Source organism: Calonectris borealis, chromosome 1, assembly GCF_964195595.1.
Source record: "Calonectris borealis chromosome 1, bCalBor7.hap1.2, whole genome shotgun sequence".
In the NCBI taxonomy this organism is placed as follows: domain Eukaryota; kingdom Metazoa; phylum Chordata; class Aves; order Procellariiformes; family Procellariidae; genus Calonectris; species Calonectris borealis.
This window is the reverse complement of record NC_134312.1, coordinates 77552769-77576706: the sequence shown is the minus strand read 5'-3', so window position 1 is coordinate 77576706 and position 23938 is coordinate 77552769. Positions and strand designations below refer to the sequence as shown.

Genomic DNA, 23938 nt, shown 5'->3' with positions numbered 1-23938 from the left:
AAGGGAAGGGGAGTTTTCGGGGAAGAAGTTGCTGCCTAAAAGAATAACCGGTTTTCACGTGTATCCCCTTAGAGCAGTCCTGTGCTAAATGACTGAGTTTTAACTCAGAAAGGAGACAACGTTTGTCTTCTTCCTCCAGACCCAAGTAACAACTTTCTCTGGTTTTGAATTGTTTCTGTTCAAATACAAAAAGTTATTTGTAAACTAATGGATGGCAAAGAAAGTGGGTTTTAAATTAAGGTGACTTTCAGGTTCAGCTGCAGCATGAACAAGTATCTCTCGAACTTCAGAGCAGTAACCTAAGTTACTACTCTTAAAAAAAGACACCTCACAACCATTAAATCTTTTAAACGTTCAATGAAGTTAACTCATTGTGATTTAACTTATACTAGGTGAATTACACTCAAGAAAGCTTAGAAAACATGGTAACAAGAGATTGTATTTTTATTTTAGAAAAAGGAGACAAAATTGGAGCTGTGCACAACAGAAGAAGTGGTTAAGGTTGATTTAAATGTAGTTAATAAAACTATGCCAGTACACAGAAAGGAAGCAAAACTTGGCATTCCTGCTTGAATTCTAAACACATACTGGTAAAACTAACGTTTTGCAGAACATTATAAAATTAAATTATAGAAAGTTTAAAGTTATAAATAAAGACAATATAAAACAAATCTTGTATCTTTCAATTGTAGTTAGAGTAACACTTCCAACTTTTCTTGCAAATTTGAAGACATATATACAGAAGAAATGAACAAAAGAGTTGAAGTAAAATAGCACCACTCTTCTGTAGGATGGATATGGACAGCTTGACACTTTCTCCCCTGTCCCCCACCATTCTATAATCAGTTTTGATGCTGTAAAATTTAGCACTTCAAGCTTAGGGAAATCACAGCTGAGAAACTGCTTAAAGGCTGATCCAATTCAGAAATGCTACATTTTGCTATTTGACAGACTTCTGGATACCAAAGTTCACACGTTGCCACTCCTGAGCATCACAATCTAATTGCTGCTTCTCCTTGTACAAGATGCTCTCAGTCAGCGTCTATAGTCTCTTCCCTGGGCCGCACCCCCGTTGCACAGAATTCACATTCTTGAATGAGAAGCTTTCAAATGTCACATGCCTACCCCCAAACACATGCACAAACTCAACTTTAAAACCATCATTGTTTCCTTCTACTTTAAAAAAAATGTACAAGACACAATAACAAAACATCAAAAGAGTAGTTAATCTTAACAGTTATTTACTTCCCCTGATGTATTCATACAGTAATGCATTGTCTTTATTAAAATTATGCAGAACCTTTGTAGCGGAAAGTGTTTAACATGCTCATTGCTCAATGCAGATATGTTTTGGCTGACTTTCAACCCATTATTTGAGACCTTTGCACAGCTCCCTGGATACTACATGTTTGTTTCTTTTAACAATCAGTCTTGGAAAACTTCCTTTGGGTTATCATACCTCACAGACAGGAGGGACCCCTTTTTTCTTCTCTCCTTTAGCAAGAGGGAAGTGAAAGAAAGGAAGAAAAATCTCTAAAGTTGGAGGTGAAAAAAAATCAGGAATGATTGCGCAGCAATTAGAGAGACAACCTAAACATCATTCACCACTTGCTATATGTTGATTTTTGTTAACATCTTCTGTAAAGTTTTACACCTTCTCAAAGTACTGTTTGCTACTAATCACAGTCACTATTTCACCTCCTTTTCAATACTTAGTCAAGTATTAAGCCCTTATTAAGTACAAAAAAAAGTCCTCTGAAATCACTGAAACTGTACCTGTTTACACTTCAGGGGAATGCGTCCCATTTCTTATGTCTTTTTCCCTTGAAGTATTTGAAGAGGGAAAGAGCCATAGAGGAGAAGTAATATGAACTGTGGAATACATACAACAACCTAGAATAATACTGTTCCCACAGTATCTCATGCAGACAACTCTTCCATAAATACAACAGTATGTTTAAACATAAGGCAAACAGACACTGGAGGCCACTAAAAAGCTCATTTGTGTACTTCCCTTTATGAAGTAAAAGTCCAATTTCATTTAAGTGCTATAAAAGTAATCCTAACACATAGTATTGTTAAGAATTATATTTTTAAAAAGCTTTTGTTATCTGTGCTTGTTTGTCTAACAACCTGTTTACAGAATTTACATTTTTATGCTGAAAGTAGATTTTTTTAAAAAACTTATTTCCAGAGAGACACTGTTTATTACAAGTCTTACTACAGTTGATTGAGCTGGTGCTTCGACAGAATTGTAGTCTGTTACTTAGTATAGCAGCCACTGTTTTTATAATCCTTAAAACAGTAGAATTCCCAAGGCAGATTTGTCAGGAAGCTGTAAACAAATAATTTTCCAAGACTTATTGGCAATAAACAAAGTGATCTTTAGTCCTTTAGGATTTAAATTTCTCTGCCAAATTGGAATTTTGGAAACTGTGGAATCTACTTCCAAATTAATACTCTGGAGCGGTTTGGAAACTTGTCTCTGAGGAAGAGTCAAAATCTATTTCCAACCCAGACTCATCAGAATTTGGGAAAAAATTAGGAAAGGAGTTTAAGTGTGAATGCTCCTGCATGTTAGTGGAAGCATTTTTCATAGCTGAGTGCACAAAGCGTGAAGATTCCCAGAGCCAGGTTTCAAGGTCTGCAGAAGAGTGAGGCATTTTAAGGTGGCAGTATGAAGAATGAAATTCCATAGTAGATGGGACAGTTTGACATTTTCTTAGTGATGCATAATTGTCCTTCCTGTTTAAAAAAAGATATAAGAAAAAGATTATTAGTGTTTCAATGACATTTCTATTACTGTTCAGATGTCTGACAGAGAATCTTCATATAAGGAAGAACACTAGAGGAAAACAGTTAATTCTAAATGCATTTAGTGAGTTAGGATATGGGACAACAGGAAAAGGATCTTGAAACGATCATATCTAAAAGAGGGGCACTCTGCCATTACGTGTTGTCCTCAGAAGTAGATATAAAATAGTTACACTAAAAGTCACACCGGTGAGCTCAGAACGGTAGACCCAGTTTGTACATTACTTCCTGATCTCCCACCAGCTATCCACTTGGAATATTTACTGATTTACTAATCACAGCACTAACTGAACATTTACAAGAATAGTCTCAACATTTACAAGTTGAGTAGCAAATACAGTTGTTCAACTTCCCAAATGCCATCTCTGCATTCCACTTTACAACCAGCTAATTATCACCAACCTGAGCAACTGGAACAGAACTTTCCTACACTCTAAAACAGCACCTGAATCACCAGGTTAGTCTTTTCCAATTTGAGAAACAGGAAACTGAAGTTGTCACCAAGAATATCCAGTTTTTTCTTTAAAGTTCTCTCTCCTCTCTTGCGGTGCTTTTGGGAAAAAAAACTCAGAACAACCCACAACACCCCCTCTCACACGCGAAAAAACCCAACTTGCCATACACACACACTTCAACACCAGTTTCTATACCTGAAGTTTAGGTGCACTAGAAGATACCATCCACCAAGTTAGGTTTCCTAAAAGGATTTTCAAACTTCAAACAGCGCAAATTTTTGTAAGATTTAAGTTTGATTCCAAAACAGAAGCTAGATCTGATGACATAAGGGGAAGCGCGTAAAAAAAGGTGGGGGGGATTACTTTCTGCAAAAGCAGCAATAGGTTCTTGGTGGGTGCTGAAACAAAGTACAAGCCCACAGTCACCTGTAGAATACAATCCAGGATTCTGCACATAGAGCCTTGGAACCTAGCTGCCTGAAAAGGGAATCCACTTAAAGGAAGGCTTCAGAAAACTGAGAAGTTTGACAGTGTAAACAGTTCAGTGGGAGGTGATCACCCTGAAGACACCATGAAAGCATACAGCAAAAGCCACATGACCACCATGTTCTGTTTTATGGCCAAGAGCTTCTCTTTCCACAAGAAGAGAAACAATGTTTCTGGTTAATCATGAGTCAATAACCCCTCTGAGAAGTTAGATCTGAGACAGTCCTGTGATGTTGTGCCTTCCAAATGCCCATTTCAGAGTCTCAGGATTGGTAAGGCTGGAATATAAGCAACATCAAGAAGCTACTAAATAAGGGTAAAAGCAGGAAGATGACTATACCCAAATTTATTGTGGAAAGGAATCAGAAATATCATTAAGAGAAGAAGGAAAAAAGAACACTGGATTACATATGGTATCAAATAACTGAAGAGATGACAGTAGGATGATAACAAATACATACCAAGAACTACATTTCTGCCCAGACAGATGGCCTCAAAAGCCAGCTAGTGTTATACAAGAAAAGGCTTTAACTGATTTCAGAAAGGGAGAAGAGAGGCTATTTGTATACAGGAATTAAATGCTTCTGAATTCTGGATAAAACTGAATATCGTAAAAAGAAAATATCTTTACAACCTAATATTAAAGCCACCATTTAATACTTCCAAAGGGAGAAGGAAACCCAAGCTTCAACCTTATTAAGTCTTCCATTAAGCCATAACCTTTAACAGTAAGTTTGACTATTCTGTACTTCTAAGAGATGGAGCGTATGAATCTGATCTTTCACGATGCCAATCCAGAACCTGGTAAAGCTTCTCATAAGGAAGTAGGATCAAGCAGTTCTTCTCAGACATATCAAACCTGTATTTCTGATGGGTCAGTGTATAGCATTCTCAGGGCAAAAAAGAGCATCTTTGATCTTCCTCCTTATCTAACTTTTTTACTAAAAACAGGAAGACAAAAGCTCAAGAACTCTTGGCTCGAATAAAAGGGTATTTTTCGTTTTAATTTTAAAATGTGCTGTATACAGAACATGGCAATGCTTTAATTGAAATAACTGCTGCAGTTAGGAGTCTCCAGGGCTACAGCTATCTCTTGGAAGCTTTTATGAAGCGTTTAAGAATTTTCTTCACTCCTAATAGCTTTTCAGGCTAATTTCTCTCCCTCTTCTTCTACCTCCTACCCAGCAACTCCAGGAGTTGAGACAATCATCAGAAAAATTACAATAAAATAAATATGACCTACTCTGCTGAAGTCTGGATTTATGCTTTTTCAGACCAAATCTTAGGGGACTTCATACTTATAAGCATTTGGACCTCCGAGACAGCCTATGTTTCTCTACTTATAGCACTACTCTTGACATGGCTGTGCAACACCGTTCCAGCAACAACTCCATTATTTAGCAGGAAAATCTAAGCTGAATGTTGGTCATATTCCTTTTGTGAAAGTTTGCAGAGCTCCTTGGGCAAATACTACGTTCTCCAGCAAAAAGTGAAACAGTAATGGTATTCTTAGATTCATACTGAGGTGAGTTGTCACCGATTCCTCCATACACATAGGGCTACAAAGTTTAACAGAAGTAAAAGGTCTGAAAGGCTACATCTCACACCAGCTTAGTAAGAGAAGCATAATGAACCTAGTTACAACCAGGTTAGAGTAGAGGTTTCTCTTCTGTGGAAACAGAGGTAACTGAAAATTTTCCGTATGTGTCTTATTTTAATTATTCCCAACTATCTTACATGACCGACCTTCATATTCATCTACTTTTTAACTCTTACAACCTTTCCTGTCCAGATTCCTAAGAATTTAGTCTTTCTCCCAATGTTTTCCAGTTCCTACTTGCTACATCTGATTTAGAACATCTTGAGCAACCTTTTCCACCTCTTTTCTTCCTGATTGCTCTAGTTACTGTGGAGCAGAGAACAAACAAAGTTTCTGTTGTCAGTCCAATGCCTGCTCCATAACCCACCACTCCCCCCAAAAAAGGGTAAGCCTATCAAAAGACAACACCTCTTCATCTACAATATGTAGCAGTCATTGATCATTTATAAACAAGAAGCACCAGAAAATATACTTAAGAAACAATGCTAAGGATTAGAAGCAGTGAGAACTGTTTTGTGTTACCTTTGAGAAAATTATTAAATCCTGTTTTAAGAGAGAAACTTATTACTACTTGAAGCTCTGACCAGAGAGAGAGAGAATTTCTAAAAATGCATCATTTGCATGCAGCAGCACTCCACTTTACCTGGATGTACAGAACAGCTTCCTTTTAGCCTGGGAATAAACTGTACCAGCAATCCGACAAAGCTGTTCTTGCATCCATCGAACATCAGCAGGCATGTCAGGAAACCAGTTTACTAACCTACAATCAAAAGCAAAATACAATTGTTTTGTAAGCAGTAGATCTAACCTGCGTTATATTTTTACGTACCATGTCCAACATCCAACAAAATAACACAGCTTTCATTCTCCCCAAGTTAATTCCCCCACCAAGAACTCCAGTTCTTCCCAACCTCCCTGAATTCCCATCTAGCCCACTCATCTCTTTTCTACAAGCTAAGAAAAAACGGGCAGCACAGACCACTGCATCTCTGATCTATGCTGAGTGGCTGACCAGTATGTGCATTCCACACCCTGTAACCAACATTTAGGAAGCCTGCAAAATACTCCTGTCTCCAAGACCTCTTTCTGTGTGGTAGGAACTGAAGTTTGAAGTTGGTGGAAGAAGGAAGAACAAAAGAAAAGCACAATGGAAGAACACATAGAAGGCAGAAACAGAACAACGTCACAAACGTATTTTTTTCCTTATGATGCTCTTAACAGAAGTCAGCTACACCAGAGGGGGACAAGGGGGGAAAAACTCACACAAAAATTCTGTTGAAACTTGTTTCCTCCCCATCCACCAAAAATGACACAGACGTGCCACATTAAATGGCACAGAAACAAAATATTTTACTGGAGTTCTATGTGGTTCCACTTACAGCACATTTGATTTTTCAAGTATTTTCTAAAGATAGTAATGACATCTGCTGCGCAAGGACTGGAATTCTCTTAAGCAAGCACAAAGCTTAGGGTTCATGGTGCATTCATTTAGCATAATTTCTCCTTTACGAGAATTGAAAAACTTATAAAACTAAGCCCTGTTTCAAGAGCACAACTTTCAGTCAACCTAAACAAACCTGGTAAGAAAAGTTATATGGTGAGTAAACACTGGATTTCACTCCTGACTTCAGAAAGAAGCTAAATCACAAGAACTATCTGGATAGAGTTCAAATACCACTGCATATAGCATATATGCACTGCATATAGAATATAGCAACAGTAATACAAAATGTGCTTCTGGAAAACACAATTAACGGTGCTTCTTTTGAGCAATTACAAGACAGCTACTAGAAATAAGAGCAAATTGTTTAGGAATCGTCTTAATATATTTATTTATCTAGCCTTACACTATAAAGGCTTTAGAAGGATGCATTATGTAGCTAGAAATAATGGTCTTTGGACAGTTACGACAGAATTCTAGAGTACCAGAATGCTTACAACACTGAATAAGCTCTCAGTGAGTAAATTTCCAAAAGTATAATCATTCTAAAACGGTTCATTAAAAGTTCCTTACCGTAAAGCAACAGAGTAAGCGGACTCCACTGGTAGTGTATACGGTAGCATCAGATAGGATATCACCCGCATTGGGAAGAGTTTAGAGAACTGAGCGCAGAATCCATTCTGTTCTTTACAAGCTTCCTGCAGTGCTTAAGAATAATTATTTTTGAAAAAGATGTTAGACTATTTGAAAACAGTTAAAGTAATTTGCTCAAAGTTTGGTAATCTTCAGTCAACATTATCAAGTGTTACTGAATAAGGCTCAGACAGAAAATGACAGAATTAATCTCAAGGCACTCTGACCATAAACCTTCTCTATGCTATTTTAAAATACAGGAAACAGACTCATACCTCAGGGACAAAAGGCATTACCCAGAACTTTTAAGCAATAAGTCTAAGAATTAATTTATAATAAGAGAATGTAAAGTTCACCTCTCCAAAAATACTTATGTATTTTAGATAGCATTCCTGTCTTGTTAGACACTCTAACTCTGAGGAGTTTGTTTAAATTCTAGAGTTCCGCATATTCCAGTTGTTCTCCTAGGTCACTGGGATCACAAGTTTCAGATCTTGAAAACACCGATCAGCATCCACAAAAAAAACTAGGTAAAAATTATAGATTAAAGAAATATCAGAAGTGGTTGGTCTATTAACAGCTTATTAAAAAGACAGGAAAGCCAGAGAATTAGAAATCTACAGAAGGCTGTTTTAAGAATAAGATGGAGATAACCAGTGTTTGGACTTGAGGTTCAACTTTAGTGTGAAATACATGCTTACAAAAATACTGTGCATATACAAAGTTTATCCAAAACCAAATGAGAATTCAATTCACGACTTTGCAGTGTTTAAAGTAGCTTCTTCCTCCTGCTTCAATCTTACTCCTGTAGCTAAATCAAAATGTACATGTTCACATGAGCTAGTCTCTAATACCACAGGCAGTTATAAGATTAAATAAAAAGCATCTTATGCAAATTGTAAGAGTAAGCAGGGAAAAAAATAAATCAAAGCTTGCCATTCAAATTTACAGGAAACAGACTGAAGCATGTACCTTTACGGAGTCTAGGAGGTAGACTCTCAAATATGCTCTTCTCCAAAGGCCATGGATTTTGCTTCAGCTGGTTATTAAGTACTTCCATTTTCAAAGTTTCTACTCTGTTATTTTCTGTCAATATTTTTTTCTTCATATGGTCAACGTGTTGTGCAGCCTCATGAGGATTTCTTTTTGAGAAGGACAAGTGGATATAAATTGCGTCATTCAGAATACCTGAAAGAGTCAAGAGCTTCCACTTAGGCTTGATCCACGTGTCTTCGGAGTACCTGTACAGTACCTGTAGTCTGTGTATCTGGACAAAGACCTATCCTGAGGGAACATTATGTATCCAATGTCAAACACACTTGCTCTTATGATCCCACAAACGTTTAATCACACTGATGAATACTCTTTTGCAGGTTTAGGTCTAACTTTAAAACATGTTCTAAAGAAAAGGAAAAAGTGAACAATTAACTGAAACTGCACTGGAAACACACAGTCATTTACCAAAGTTGTTTTCCAGCAAGAAAGCAAATGATTTAAAGGAGAGGAAAAAAAATGATTTAATATTTATTTGAAAAAAAACACCTAAAACACATCAGACATTTGGGAAATTTGACATGGCCAGGTATTACATGGGTACTTTGAGGCACTGCTACAACATGGTGGAGAAGGAAAGCAAGTAGGGTACAATATTGTTTTAAGATATATCCAAAGTACAGATCTAAATCAACATTAGTTGCCTTGCAAAACTGGTGCCAATTAAGAAATAGCACTGTAATTACCTTAGAAAAAAGCACTAGATAATGACCACAAAGTGAAAAACACAAGAAGGGTATTTATACTTGGTTTCCGGAAAATCGTTATGAAGTTATTTATATATAAAGACTACCAAATTTGACTAGGATCCATACCTATATACAACAAAATCTGTATCCTACTTACATTTACTCCTAAAAGACAAATGCCAAATATAGAGTGAATTTAGCAAAAAAAGGTTATCTGAAGTGCTACAGATGGGGGGGAAAATTAACTCCTACAGTTGAAATAACTTAACAAGAAAGGAGATGCATAATGAATTAGTTGGAAAGGTTATAATTGTCAGTGATTAAGCTTGAAGCAAGACAAACCTGTGACAGAATAAGAACAAAGGTGATCACAGGATCAGTAGTGTGAAAAGGAGGACAATAGTGCAATACACAGAGGACATGGGGGAAAGACACCCAGGAAGAGCTGCAAGGAATCTCAGATATTAGTGTCAGATGGAAATATGCACACAGGAAACTTGTGGGTGCAGTACAGCAACGGAACCCATCTTAGCACAGACAATCACAAATTATAGGCTCTTTGTATAGTTTGTTCTTTTAATCACCTGGTAAAAGGTATAAAGCAGGACTCTCATTAAATATTTAGTAATATTACTAGAAAAATCAAACTCTTAAGCAGAACTGTGACATTCTTTAACAGTGAAGAAAATTGTTCCAAGAAAACGTGAATACTTAATGTTTAGTTATAACAGAGCATAAACAGTGAGCACATCAATCTATAACTGCATTACAATACTGCAGCTGGTACTATCTGTAATAGTGCAAACATCACATTTCAGTTTTCATGCCTATAAACGAACCCAGTACTAATTTGCTTCTGCATCCAAAGACTACAGGGGCTAGGCATATTTAATATATGGTTAACTTCATGCTAATATCAAGTTACTGTCTTTAACTTGTTTGTCTCAAAGTGTGCAGAGCAATAACATTAATATAAAATATATTACTGGAATTCTAGGGGTAGAGCAGAGCAACTTTCAATTCTTCCTAAACTTATCTGGGTCCCAACAACTGCTACATTACAAGTCATCTTCTTCTGAAGTCTTTCATGATACAGACCAAGGATTTAACTGTGTCTGAGTTTATATTGTTGTTAGCCAGCTCCCAGTTCTGGATTATACGACTTTACCTAGAAATTCACTTGGATGATAGCAGAGAGGAGGTGATAAGAAGATACAGGTTTCACAGGAGTGGGAAACAATAGCCTATTCCTATCCTTCACGATTAACACAAAAGAAACCAATAATATGATTTCCCTAGAATTGGAATTTTTTTGTAATTTCACTTAACAATACCTTAACATTCACTTCACACAAATTTGACAAAAATGCAAAAGTTCAATTTTGTGTGCCAGCAAAACTCACCTCAGGTGAATAGTTACTACAACTATGTGATTTCCACGAGAACTAAACTTATCACGATCCCTTCAAAAACCTCAAAGATCTAGCCCCTTCTTAGCTACATAAAACCCCCTCACCCTTTTTCTTTTTTTTAAACTCAGGTTAAGACCACATCATCAATAATTATCCACAAGTCACATACCATTCTCTCTCAAGAACTTAAGAGCATCTGAATATCCTTGTTCACAGATCTCTCCTAGTACCTGCAAGCATAGGGTAAATGAGTCGGACAAATAAAAGGAGATTCAACTTAAGATCAACAGTTTGCAGAATGAAAAGCCACTTCCATCCACCCTCTATTCTTGTAAGAAATATTTACATTAACAATTGCTATAATTCAATAGATTCGGGTTAATATGCCTACTGTGATGATGCATACGAGATCACGTGTACATGAACTTATCTTTCAGCTATTACAGGTGCACTGAATTATTCACCTAAAAGGACAGCATTCCAACAGTTTGCAAGAATTTCTTCCCCTTTTGTTTCTTTGACTAGCCTTTCAGCAGATGCAACCAACAATGAGACAGGGTGGCTTGGAGTATGCCAATTCCCCTCCTTCCCTCCCAGTGCTTCCCACTTCCCAAAACTATGAAAAGTCAGCTGTGCAATTCTCATGCTCAAACTCAGACTTAGTCTTCCATATGAAAACATCTTTCACCAGATGCAACACCAGCTCACCTACACAGTAGTCCTAGACAAAAAAAAAATAAAAAAAAAATTAAAGCCTACATAAGTAGAATTTAACATTTTTCTGCAAGTGGTCAAAAAGCGCTCAATTAAAAAAATATATCTATAGCAGTCAGGAACACTACTTCTCCTCTGTAGTATACCCCAAGCCAATTGGCAAAGTCTGTTTTCATCTTTTCAGCTTCCACAACAGCAATTCAAGAGCATTTCCCTCATTGGATCTGCAATTAACAGCACTTAGCAAAGTTTACAGGCAACTTGCTTGCACGAAGTATTAGTTGAGAACTTCACAAAACCATGAAGCTTTAGAACTTCTTCTAAGTTCTGAAGCACCTGGTTAGTGGGTAAACATGAATGGACTACAACCTGACATTAATTTACCAATGTTGATTTTATGATAGAATCCTGTGCTAATTCCCAAATAAATTCTGAAAGCCAATAGCAGAACATGCATTTTTAGTCTGAAACACTAAAAATAAGGAGAATGAAGACAAATTATGAAAAGAGCAGGAACAAGAAGAGAAATGTCACCAGAAAAGTTTATATGACTAGATGAAATGCCAAGATTACTGTAGCTTTCTGCAAAAGCAAGGCTTTTCTATGGAAAGATGTTTTAGTAACTACATGAAGGCAGTGACTTACCTTAGGTTCTGGTGGAAAGAGCGCTTGTGTTAAACGATAAAGGTTCCCCAAACTGAGCTGAATGCTTGTGTTGGTCACATTCATTTCATGAAAGTTGGCAGAACTCCCCTTTGGACAGATATCACACTCCCCAGCGAAAGGCGAAACTGTGATAGTATTCTTAGATTCGTAGTGAGGTAAGTTGTCGCTGATTCCTCCATCCACATAGCGCTACAAAAATTAACAGAAATAAGAAGTCTCAAAGGCTGAGAATTTCTAACTAGCAGATTTCCCATGCAAGAATTAAATAGCATTGAAGACTGTAACAGAACAGTCTCTGCCTATGCTCCTGGGCTAAACATTTTGAATAGCATACTTTGTCCTCTAATGCCAGTTAAAAAACATTCCTACCTATAGTTACATAGATAGCCTAAGAGTGTTCTATTTGGGATTCTTCTGTATGTTTAAGAAAGAGCAAGTCCATTTTAAAGATGATAATCCTACACAACATGCAGAGAAAAAGTAGCACAGCTGTCTCCTCTTCCTCAAAGGAGAACATCAACCAAAGAGCTACCAGGGTACTTCTTTAGAAAGAATACGAGTAAAAGAATAGCTCTACACTTCAAAGCTCAAGTTCCATGATACTAAACCATTAGTTAGAATCAGAGCAACTTAAAATTACTCTTAGTAGTTAGAATTTGATATAAAAGCATCAAAAATATTTGGACATAAAGAAACTGCAAGTAAAAACGGACAATGCTTCAGAAACCCTGCCAACAGTCATGGATATCTATTCTGCTTTGAACACAAGTTTAGAAGCTGTTCCAGGTTGTTCTTTTATCTTCTTCATGTTGAATTACCCATTTCTGTAGTTTTAGTGCATCACCATCTCAGACATTTTAAGATCCAAGAACTGAAGAGTTCTGTATTTGGGTAACTAATCTATGCTATGGCTGAAGACAACTCCTCCAATGGCTCACACCAGCCATCTTTTCAGTGGGGCCAACTGTAGCTAGTTTGTTCTGACAGTGGCAAAAGACCACCAGCTTTGCTCGTTTAGTGGCTGTGTTTTCCTTCTTCCTAACTAGGCAACAGACATAACCTGTAGGTCCTTGTAAAATGTAAATGTAACAAAGCAGGTGATTTGACCAGGAGCAACCTGGATTATCAATTTCATCTGCCTTGATGGCCACTCCCTGACCATTCTGAGAACAAATTTGGAATTAGGAAGAGGAAAGCTCAGAGAGATTTATTGAACATACTCTTCTAGAGCAGCCTGTTCCTAACTGTCAGCTTTCTTGGACGCTCTTTAGACCCAGCAGCATGCAGCTACTGACAAACTTCCTATAGGTGTATAATGCAATCACTAAAGTACACATGCAATCACCAAGTCCTTTGTGGAAGTAACAAGTACAATACAACAGGTTTGACAAAGGAGGAGCCATAGCATGCAGCCTTCTCATGAAATTATTTAAAGGTGGAAGTATGCATCTGAGTCACTGTTCTACAGAGGTAAATGGTTGTAATTATTTCGAGTTTCTGGCTATCTGTTCTCCCTAGTAATTTTTTAATGTAAAACCTGAAAGGGGTAAAAAAACCCAAACAAAACCCACCACACCCAAAAGCTTCACAACTGGCAGTTAGATATACCTATTGAAAGTTATCCTTAAGTCTTTGTTCTAAAGTATACATGCATGAAGCACCAAGCCAGTAAACAGCAAGATGCTACAAAGCTTACATACTTGACATTCTACTGTGTTTAAGCCCTACAGGAATCATGCCAAGCATATGCATCTGTGGTATTCTTACCAAGTTACATTAAAAATGCCCCCTAAGCATTAAAATCATATCAAAATAATTGCAAAGATCAAAAGGATACAATGATTCCTTCCTTCCCCTTCCCTCAAAATAGGGCCAAATAAAGCATCACTTGTATGTTTCTGTACTCTGAACTAAGCCTTTTAAAATAACATTGTTGTCTGGTGACAAGAACTGAATAGCCAGATTAGCCTGGATCCACCTAAACCTTGGATTCAGTCCAACGTCCTGTTTTCATAACACCTTTAATCTGTAAGAGTTTAAGGAGACATACAAGGTTTAGAAGTACAGATAAAGAAAAATCCCTATACAGTTCTAATCACTTTTGCTTAAATTTCAGCATGAAGAAGAAAATATGCTTCACGTCTATCCTTGACCTTTTAGCACTTCCAAACTGCCTTAAGAACAGTCTAATCAACCACTGTTAAAGATGTTTTGAGTTTTCTTTCAATATTCTTCCCCTCTCCTTGTGTAAGGAGCACAAGTTGGAAGAAAAGCAAATGCAAGTTAATACAACACTATAACAAAAAGCCACAAATGTCACTGCCTTGATTTGAAATGCATGTCTGCTTCCAGACCTGTTAATCAAAACACCTACAAAGAACTATACTAACTTTTCCACAGTTGTTGCCCTTTTAATGGGGGATTTTAGAAAACACAGTATAGCCATTAAGTATTAAGAGGTTTTGTAATCAACAGTTCCTGTGAAGTAATAGAACAGACTAATATACTGACACTTTACCTTTAAAAAGCAACCTTTTTTACACTGAATACAAATGACAGAAGACATTAAAAAGCTTTGTTTATATCTAACTGAACATGGAACTTTTTAAGGCAGATCTACCTACAGCAAGAACACAAAGATATACAATAAACTATCTTACAATTTTTTTTTTTTAAATAAACAAATATAAGTGACCCTTCCTATAAATCTGTGCAGGTGAATGAGCATCACTTTCTTCAATAAATATTTATCCTTAAGTTAAATACTTGCTAGTTTAGAATACCCTCTAAGTACTGCAAGAAGCAAGCAGTATTTTGCAGTATTCAGCAAGCAAGAAATTTAAGAGCAAGAGAGCGCATGTGTGTGTGTTTTGCAGGGTGGAGAAGAAATATACATAACAGATCTTCCACACGTCTAGTGTTTCCTTGCTTTTTTGAAAAGTTGTAACATACAGCTACAGTACTAGAAGCTATGATGAAGGTATTTATTTTATAGTAGGATAACAAAAAAAACCATATACATTGTCTCTTAATATTTTCAGAATAGCTAGAGCTGTTTTTAGATCTTAACAATAGAGACTTACCACACCTCTAAAGGACGGTGGAATTAGGCCACAATAAATAGGGACAAATGAACTACAGATTAAAGCCTGTAGGAAAATGAGACCATATAAATTAAATGGTAACTGTTCTATTATTGAAATTATCATTTATCTTTAGATCTTTAGATGTTAGCAAAAAGCAACCAAGCAACCAAAAAAAATTCCCAGCAAGAACACTTGAATAAAAAGAAGGAGAGGAGGGGAGGAAAGGGTATTATCAAGCATTATTTTAAACACGTTGAGGGTATTCCACATTTCTTTTTTGGAATGTAACCACAGTCCATCTAAAAAAATGATAAGACTCACTAAAGGCCATTTTCTGGAAATGCTAATTAGCAAGAAAAAGTTCATGATCATTCACTCAAGCTACACATTTTCTGAGTAACCAAAGTAACTAACTGGGGACACAAATACCAACATTCTGGGATCATATTAAACTAGCTTTGTCACTAAGAATTTTAAAAAGCTATTTTTGATTGTTTCTTGATCACTGCTTTTATAAGAATGACCTTAAGAAGATTCTTATTCATTAAGGATATTGTTTCATTAGATACACTGCACTTTAAAGGCATTTATCCTTTTTAAGATTGATCCCTCCCACTTACTCACTAAAAAATTCACAAATACATTGACCGGGAAAACTAGTAAGTGAATTTAGTGTAATGAAGCTTGAATTCATCTTTAAAATACTGTCAAAGTCACAATATCCTAAAATGTTTAAAATGGAAATCCAATAGATGACATCAAATGGACTTAAGATTACAGAAACTTTTAAAAGTTGCCAAAAATAAACATACCTGGACAACTTCTTCTTTAGAGTTAAAATTAGATATCAATGCATTTTTACCATCTGATACTCTGGTTAGTGAAATACAGAGTCTGCCCGATGACAACTGGTGAGTGTTTTCTGGAAGATTTCTCATCAGTCCCTCTCTTATTATCTTTATCACATTAAAGGAAGGATGAAGAGGACCAAGATTTCGCTTTCTAGCTTCTTTGGCTAATGCCAGAACATCTGCACAAGCTTGAGCTGAAAATAAAATGCATTTAATTTAAGAACAGAAGATAGTCAAAAACCAAAAAACACACTTCCAGTAATAAAACGTGTCTAGAGCTCCAACTTTTCTCTCTGATTGCTAGCATGAAAATTCAAGAGCTTTTTAACAGATAAAATAACTGTCCACTAGTGTTTAACAGAGCTTAGGGGAGTTCTGAGTAAAAAAAACAAGAAGCCGCTTTAGACTTTCATATAGAATTCCTGGTGAAGACCCAGCCAACTAAGTTACTTATATGTTATTTATATGTAGACTGTAGGTGTAAAATACCCATATAAGATGCTTCCATAAGGAATTATTCATTCCAGAAACACCTTATTCAAGAAAAAACAAAGATGAGTGACCTTCCCCGTAAGCATGTGTGCATGGACATACTCCATATGCAACATCCATGAAAACCTACAGTGTATGATGCACAGATTTAAGGTCCACAGTATGTCTGCTGAAGAAGCAGAGCCCCTGGGTTTATCACAGCTAGTAACACTTGTTGGACTTTAACCAAACTTAAGGTTTCAGGGCACCATTTATCTTCATTTATACATAAACACAATAAAGGGAACACTAAATGTGAACTTATGGTAAGGAACGATCAAGAGGGAGATTTTTAAAGCAGTGGGTAAGGAATGTGGAAGAGATCTGTAACACCTCTCACACCTAAATAGGTGCATTTTTACCAATATGTAACAGATGACATAATTTTTTTTCCAATTAAATTAGCATTTGGGAACTAGATCAAACCACTACAGAAGACACGATCGTTCCCGAAGAACACTAAAATCATTTTAACAACCACACACCTAATCATAGCAAGAACAGCAGCTCATCCACCTGCAATGTTTTGTTTGAATTTTTAATGCCATATTTCTCCAGAGCGTACTTTGAGGAAATTGCCTGATAAGCTTGTCAACTTGGTAGAGCAAAGGGGGTGGGGAGGAAGGTCAAAGTAACAGGTTATTAACTTGAGTGATATGCTACAAGGTCATCTAAAAATATTTTCAGAACTTGCATATTTTCATTTACATGACTCTTTCTAGAATAGATAGGATTCAACTTATCAAGTTAAATGTGAGCACTGCACTGGAAACAACTCTGCTTAAGCCTTTGAGTTCAGATTAATTTCCAAAAATATTATCTTTCCACAATGTTATTTCTTCCCCTCTCAAATAGCAATACCTAAACCTTTCTCATTCTTAACACAGTAAACCAGGAGACTATTTTCAGAAGAGTATCTCTAAAAAAAATCTGAGATATCAGACACACTCCTTTTTTACCACCACAATTTTTTTCATTCCACCCCTGCAGAGTGAAGCCTTGGGCCATGAATCCACTGATACCAATAGCCTGACCCCACCTCCCACCCCACAAGACAGCAAACAATTTAGACACAGCTCATTGTTCATGGTCAAATACATGCTTATGTTAGTAAAACACATTTTACATGCAATTAAAAAAATGGCACAAGTCACATTCTGGCAAGTGAAGAAGTTATTTCCAAAAGCAGTTATGTAGACAGTTTTAGCAATTCTATTTTTCATGCACTCAGATATAAATTACCACCTCCCTTTTTTTTTAATAAACTAATTTAGCAATGTTCAATCTTGTAAGCTTTCTAAATAGAGAAATCAGGCACATTGCAGGAATCTGAGATACTGAACTACCAGAACTGTCCAGGAACAGCAGTCTTAGTGCATGCATTAATTTCCTTTTGCAAAATAAGTACATCTTTGAAAACTTATGCACCAAGCAAGTAAATTGCTTGTTCTAAAAAACAGACCGAAAGCACTGGGTGCATAGACACACTGGCAAACAAATACACACTTCTCTGCCAGGTCTTGACCCTGTTTTTCTAGCTAGCATCCTGTCAAACTGAAGCTCATGCTATTACTTAAGTTTGAAACATAACAACACCTTCACTCATTTGCATTGCAGGCCTGTTTCTCCAGAAAAAATAAAGTAAACCAGTGCCCTCTACTAACCTTGTGTTGTGATTATTTACCTCTCACCATCAAAAATGTCAGGCAACTATCAGCTCACTTTACATACCCCATTAAAGGGCTGCAAAACTGATGACTTCTAACAGTTTAGATTTGAACGCCTCTCATTTCAACTTCTTTTCAGACAATAACTACCCATCAAAATGAAATTTGATTTCACCATTTACCCATCTCTTAGACATACAAGAGTTTCTACATTTGAGGTAGTCTAAAGGGGGAAAAAAAAAAAAAAGAAAAAATCAAGTTCACACATTTCATTTATTGTAATCTATTTTAAACAGGAGAAGGGCTCCTAAGCAAAAACAAGAATATGTTTTATCTACCCAAGAGTATGCGATAAAACACTGAAAATTTAAAAAGCTGTTCCTTATTAATTCAGACTTCAAAGTACTCCAACTTCTTTTCCTTCTCTCTTCCTTCCTCAACAGGACTAAAATACAGTTACCTCTTAGGCTGGTGTATTCCAAAACGGGATCTTCTCAGAAAGGGACAGAAGGTTAGAGCTCAAGTCAGACTGGAATTTCAGGCAGACCTTGGTACATCTGTTTTATTTTTTGAAATGCAAGAGAGCTAAAGAAACTAATGTTCCTATTAAATGTGAACTGTTTCTAGCTAGATTTCTATATTCCTATTTTTAATGGTTGTTGTGGTTTAACCCGGCAGGCAGCTAAACACCACACAGCCATTCGCTCACTCCCCCCCAGCAGGATGGGAGAGCATTGGAAAAAAGGTAAAACTTATGGGTTGAGATAAGGACTGTTTAACAGGACAGAAAAGGAAGGGAGAATAATAATAATGATAAAAGAATATACAAAACAAGTGATGCACAATGCAATTGCTCACCGCTCACTGACCGATGCCCAGCGAGTTCCCGAGCAGCGGTCATGCCCCCCTCAGCCAATTCCCCCCAGTTTTTTCTTCAGCATGACATCCTACGGTGTGGAATATCCCTTTGGCCAGTTTGGGTCAGCTGTCCTGGCTGTGCCCCCTCCCAGCTTCTTGTGCACCCCCAGCCTCCTCGCTGGCAGGGCAGTATGAGAAGCTGAAAAGTCCTTGACTTACTCTAAGCACTGCTCAGCAACATCTACAACATTAGTGTGTTATCAACGTTATTCTCATCCTAAATCCAAAACACAGCACCATACCAGATACTAGGAAGAAAATTAACTCTATCCCAGCTGAAACCAGGACAATGGTTAAATAACTATTAATCCGTTTCCCACAGAGTAAAACCTGACATCGTATTTACAGCCCCCACCAAACCTGTTCTCTTTAGTGCCCTACTAGAATGGATGACCACATCGCCACCGAAATAGCAGATCTCCAAGACATCCATGGGGAGGATCTAAGAAGAGGAGCGCACTTTAACAGTTCCAGTTTGGAATAGCCTGGAATGCACTTCATCCTGAAAAGAACAGTCACCTCTAAGCTTCTCCCTCTACTTTCCCCAAATTCAATGAAGGAAAACTTCTTCCTCAGTCTGGAAAAGTACACTTTTTTCCCATTCAATGGCTAATGTTTACATTCATTCAACTTGAAATTCTACAGACTCTCAGTTTGCCTATCCAGCAGGTAACATGAAGCACAAAGAAAACCCTTTACTTAAAAGATTTGGCTACAAACCTGTACGAGCTGAAATACACATGCCAACTTTAGTCAAAAACCCTGTTCATATATATACATCCACACTCGAGTTTTATGTGCACCAAGCAGCATACTAACTCAGGTCTGGGTCCAGTCACCTTTACTAAGGATGGAGATCCCACAACCTCTCTGGGTACCTGTTCCAGTATTTTACCACCCTCATGGTAATTTTCTTTTCCTTATATCTAGGCAGAATTTGCCATGTTCCAGCTTGTGTCTGCTGCCTCTCATCCTTCCACTACCCATCTCTGAGAAGAATCTGGCTCTGTCTTCCCACAGTGAAATGCAACTGTGAAAACACTTGGGACTTATAACCACAACTGCAGAAATAACAAATACTGCATATCAAAGTATATCAATGTAAGGGAGGTGTACAATACGAACTAATGAAATATATCAAATTATTATACCACATAGTGTTTCTTCAGAGCTTATTTACAATCTTCTGCTTTCACACAAGCTCACAAAAAATCAACAGCTAAAAAGATACAGAATTAACATGGGAATACCTTCTTAGTTTAATCAATTTACAACGATTCACAGATTTTAGAATGCAGCTGGTTTTGAATTGTCTTCCAGCATTCCCAAGTGGGAAAAAAAAGGTATCCAGAAGAAATACACTTGCCCATGAAATACAATACCTTGGGCAGTGATCGCACACATATTAGCTATTCTATCAGTAAGAGAAAAGCAAAAATCTCAGTTGGCATATGAGAAGGGAAAGACAAGGGAGTAATTTGAAGTCTGCAAGTCTCAATTACTAAAATGCTAAAAATTTTAAAAGCTGTTAATAACATACTTTCAGGTAAACAATATACATTTTTTGTGCTTAAGAGCACTTCAAATATTTAAAGCAGCTTCCTTTTTAAATCCTTTACAATGACTTAAGACCGAAAATTGGATACGTTCTAAAAATAAATAGTAATTGTGAATAAATATGATTTGTTTTAAAAGCTGATGTTATGTTACGAAATTACAACAAAATTAAATTAAAAAGTTTAAGTAGCACAAGTTTATTGCTAAAGCTTTGAAGAAATTAAGCATATGTGATAGAGATCAGTGGCTAAGCAGCAGGGACAAGCATTTCACAGCATTACTCTCTTGCACGTACAGAGAACTTCTGTTCATTTTAGTCAGTGAATTGTTCCCTCAAATTTAAAAGCAAACCCCAAACCCTCTCCAAATTCAAAGTAAGCACTCATTGTTTTCCTGCTCCATCTGTAAGTAAGATGAAATGTGAATTTACAAAACCTTCTAGTTCTAAACCCGTTAAGGGTACTGTTAACAAAACCAATCAATGTTGAGTCATGAACTAGATAAGCCTTTATTCAGTGGATTTCTTTGGCTTAAAAGGAAAACCATTTTCAGATTTCCAGATATTTCATACACTTTTTAAACTGCATTCCAGTCACTATTTTAAACACCTTGATATTTTACTTGTATCAAGCTTGCTTTAATGTCTTGCATGTCTAATTCACTAGATAAATGTATATTTGGGTTCTCATGAGCCCTAAATAGGTAAAAGTAAGGTATGCTTTTCCTACTGCTAGAAAATAAGCGCTTATTTCACAAGAGAGACTATATTTAGTTGCAAACTAACATCTTTTATCCAATATAAATACAAAACAAGATTAACTCTATTACTTAAATCACAATTAAAATCAGTGATTTTAATCAATCCACCGTTTCTAATCATATGCCTAATTGACCTATGCAATATACACTGTGCACAGATTAAAGAGGAAAAGCATGTTAAAGCTAACCTAAGTCCTGACCTTAACTCTCTTAGCCTTACCCCAAGAAAGGAGAAGCTTTAGAGGAAGCAAGTTAAAGCTAAGTGAAACTTCATGTGCAAAGGTAACTACAGAAGAGATGCATTATTTCCCAACAAAGTGTAAATATTTTGTTTCAAACTGATGACAGGGTTAGTCTGCTTGCTTTGAACGGTGCTAGGATTCAGCTACCTCCCGCTCTCCCAACAGTTTTTAATTCCTCTACTTCGCACGAAGCTAAGAGCGGTTGTCATCAAACCCGTATTTGCAGCTCCGAGGCCAGGAGGCACAGGAACTCCTTAGACAGACACGCATACCTGTCCCGTACCTGGGGTAGTAAACTCCGACCACTTGACTAAACAAGTGTTGAAATCGGATGAGGCATCGTCAGAACCATTTCTTGAGCCCAGGAGGTTGCTAAATATCCATCCAAGGTGAAGACACGCTACCTTTACCACCTGCCTCTTCCCCCACCCTCAAGGAAACAGACGATTTTTGCCTCTTTTACTCGAAGGTAAGATGTGCAGGGGATGAGACGGAAGGGAACAGACAGCCCGGCACCTACAGGGCCATATAACCCGTTCGGATTTAATTTCACAGAAGGGGTCATGTTCCTCTTTGGGGGCAGAAAACGAGAAAGAGAGAAAAACAACCAGCGCCGCAGGGATGGGCAGCCCAGCCCCGCCCCGCCGACCCCGCGGCTGTCCCCGCCAGCCCGCAGCGCCGGCGGAGACGGGCCGAGGCGCTCCCCGGGGCCGGAGCCGTGCCGCGGCCGCAACGGCAGCCGGCCCGGCCCGCCACACCTGCCCCTTCCCGCAGGTCCGCTCCGCGGCACGGGGCACGCCTCGCCTCAGTCCCCTCAGCCCGCCGCCCCGCTCCCCTCAGCCCGCCGGACCCCCCGCCGCCGCCACGGCGGCAGAAAGGCGGAGCCGCTGACCCAGAGAGCCGCCTCCGACGAGCACGGCGCCGGCGAGCGCCCCGGCGGAGGCGCCGTAGATGTGCCGGGCGTCGCGGATGATGTGGGGGGCGCGCTCCTGCAGGCAGGTGGCGGCGCCGATGTGGTAGACGCCCAGGAAGCCGCAGCCGGCGAACGAGACGCTCCAGCCGCGCTCGCGGTCCAGCATCGTCACCGGCGGGCGAGGAGCGGCGCGAGGGCCGTTAGGCAGCAGGCAGCTCCCGCAGCAGCAGCCGCTGCCGGCCGACTAGGGCGCGAGCGGCGGGGCCGTCCTGCGGCTTACATGGCGGCCGCGCCCAGCGCCGCCGGCCCGCCCGGCAGCCAATCCCGCGCTTCCGCTCGCCCCGCCCCTGTGGCCCAAGGCGCCCTAGCCAACCCAAGGGCAGATGCAAATGAGGCTCCGCCTCCTCTCGCTCGGTCCGTCAGGGTGGGGGCGCGCGCCGGGCGGCCGCGGTGCTGCGTGACCCGAGCCCGTGTGGCACGGGCAGGGCCGGAGGCCCGAGTCCCTCGGCCTCCTCAGCCCCCTCGCCTAGGGCGGCCTCCGCGGGTTCCCCAGCCCCTGCTGTCCCCGGATCTCCGCCCTGCGGGGCGGCTGGCTTCTCCCTGCCCCCGAGCGAATCGGTCCCGCGGGGCTTGTCCCGCACACCCCACTCACAGCCGTGCGCCGCGAAGTCGGGCCCAGGCTGGGTTAGGTAGGGCGCTGGCAGCCGGCTTGCGCTAACGCCGAAACGCGCCCTTCAGTCTTCAGGTAAGAAACGAAGGCAGCTCTGGGATCTGCCGCTGGGTCCCGTTGTGGCGTAGCGGGACACGGCACAGCCCCTGCAGCCCGTGCAGGCAGCCGAAGTGCGGATTTAGCAATTGCCCTGATTATCCAAGGCTCGGAGGAGTATGTCATACTAGCCCGTACAACCATTTGTGTTTCATGACCTGCTGTAAGAGCAAGCACTGTTCAATAATCCTGTAATAAATTTCGAGAGAAGAAAATTCGTTATAATAATAGGTTTATAAAGGGAAGATTACAGAATAACCTGCTTTTTTCTGAGTATTTCAAACGATTAACTTACACAAGTCTGTGTTTGTGTTCTACCAACATTTTACAGACAGAAGTACAAGCGAAGCAGCTAAATGCCATTTGAATTCTAAAGTGGTGTCATCTAGCAGAGTTTCAATAGTACCCAGCTGACTGATCCATCAAAACCAGACGCCAGGTTTTGGTGCACCTTTGGAGGTCTCATAATGGCATCTTCAAGCACCTGAAGACCTCCAGAAAATCTGAGGCACACTGATAGAGTGATTGGCACCAACTGATTAATATGATCACTTGCAATTGTCTTTAAAGAACTGCTTAATGCAGTGCCACATCACGATGTCTAACTTAGCTGCAAACAGGCCCATACGTTTGTTAGCACAGCACTGTGCGAGATCTGTCTATTTGCTCCATAATATGCTTGTAT

At 38.9% G+C, this 23938-nt stretch overlaps 1 protein-coding gene across 1 annotated transcript; it reads right to left on the bottom strand.

Moving 5' to 3' along the window:
* Nucleotides 1-419: 419 nt before the first annotated feature.
* LOC142087489 (patatin-like phospholipase domain-containing protein 2) lies at nucleotides 420-22830 on the bottom strand. The gene is made up of 9 exons (XM_075161793.1): nucleotides 22467-22830; nucleotides 15862-16094; nucleotides 15047-15112; nucleotides 11943-12152; nucleotides 10753-10813; nucleotides 8402-8617; nucleotides 7370-7502; nucleotides 5999-6115; nucleotides 420-2745 (listed from the first exon to the last, which is right to left on the bottom strand). The coding sequence occupies exons 1-9, from the start codon at nucleotides 22651-22653 to the stop codon at nucleotides 2454-2456; spliced, it is 1515 nt and encodes a 504-aa protein (XP_075017894.1). The 5' UTR covers nucleotides 22654-22830; the 3' UTR covers nucleotides 420-2453.
* Nucleotides 22831-23938: the final 1108 nt, after the last annotated feature.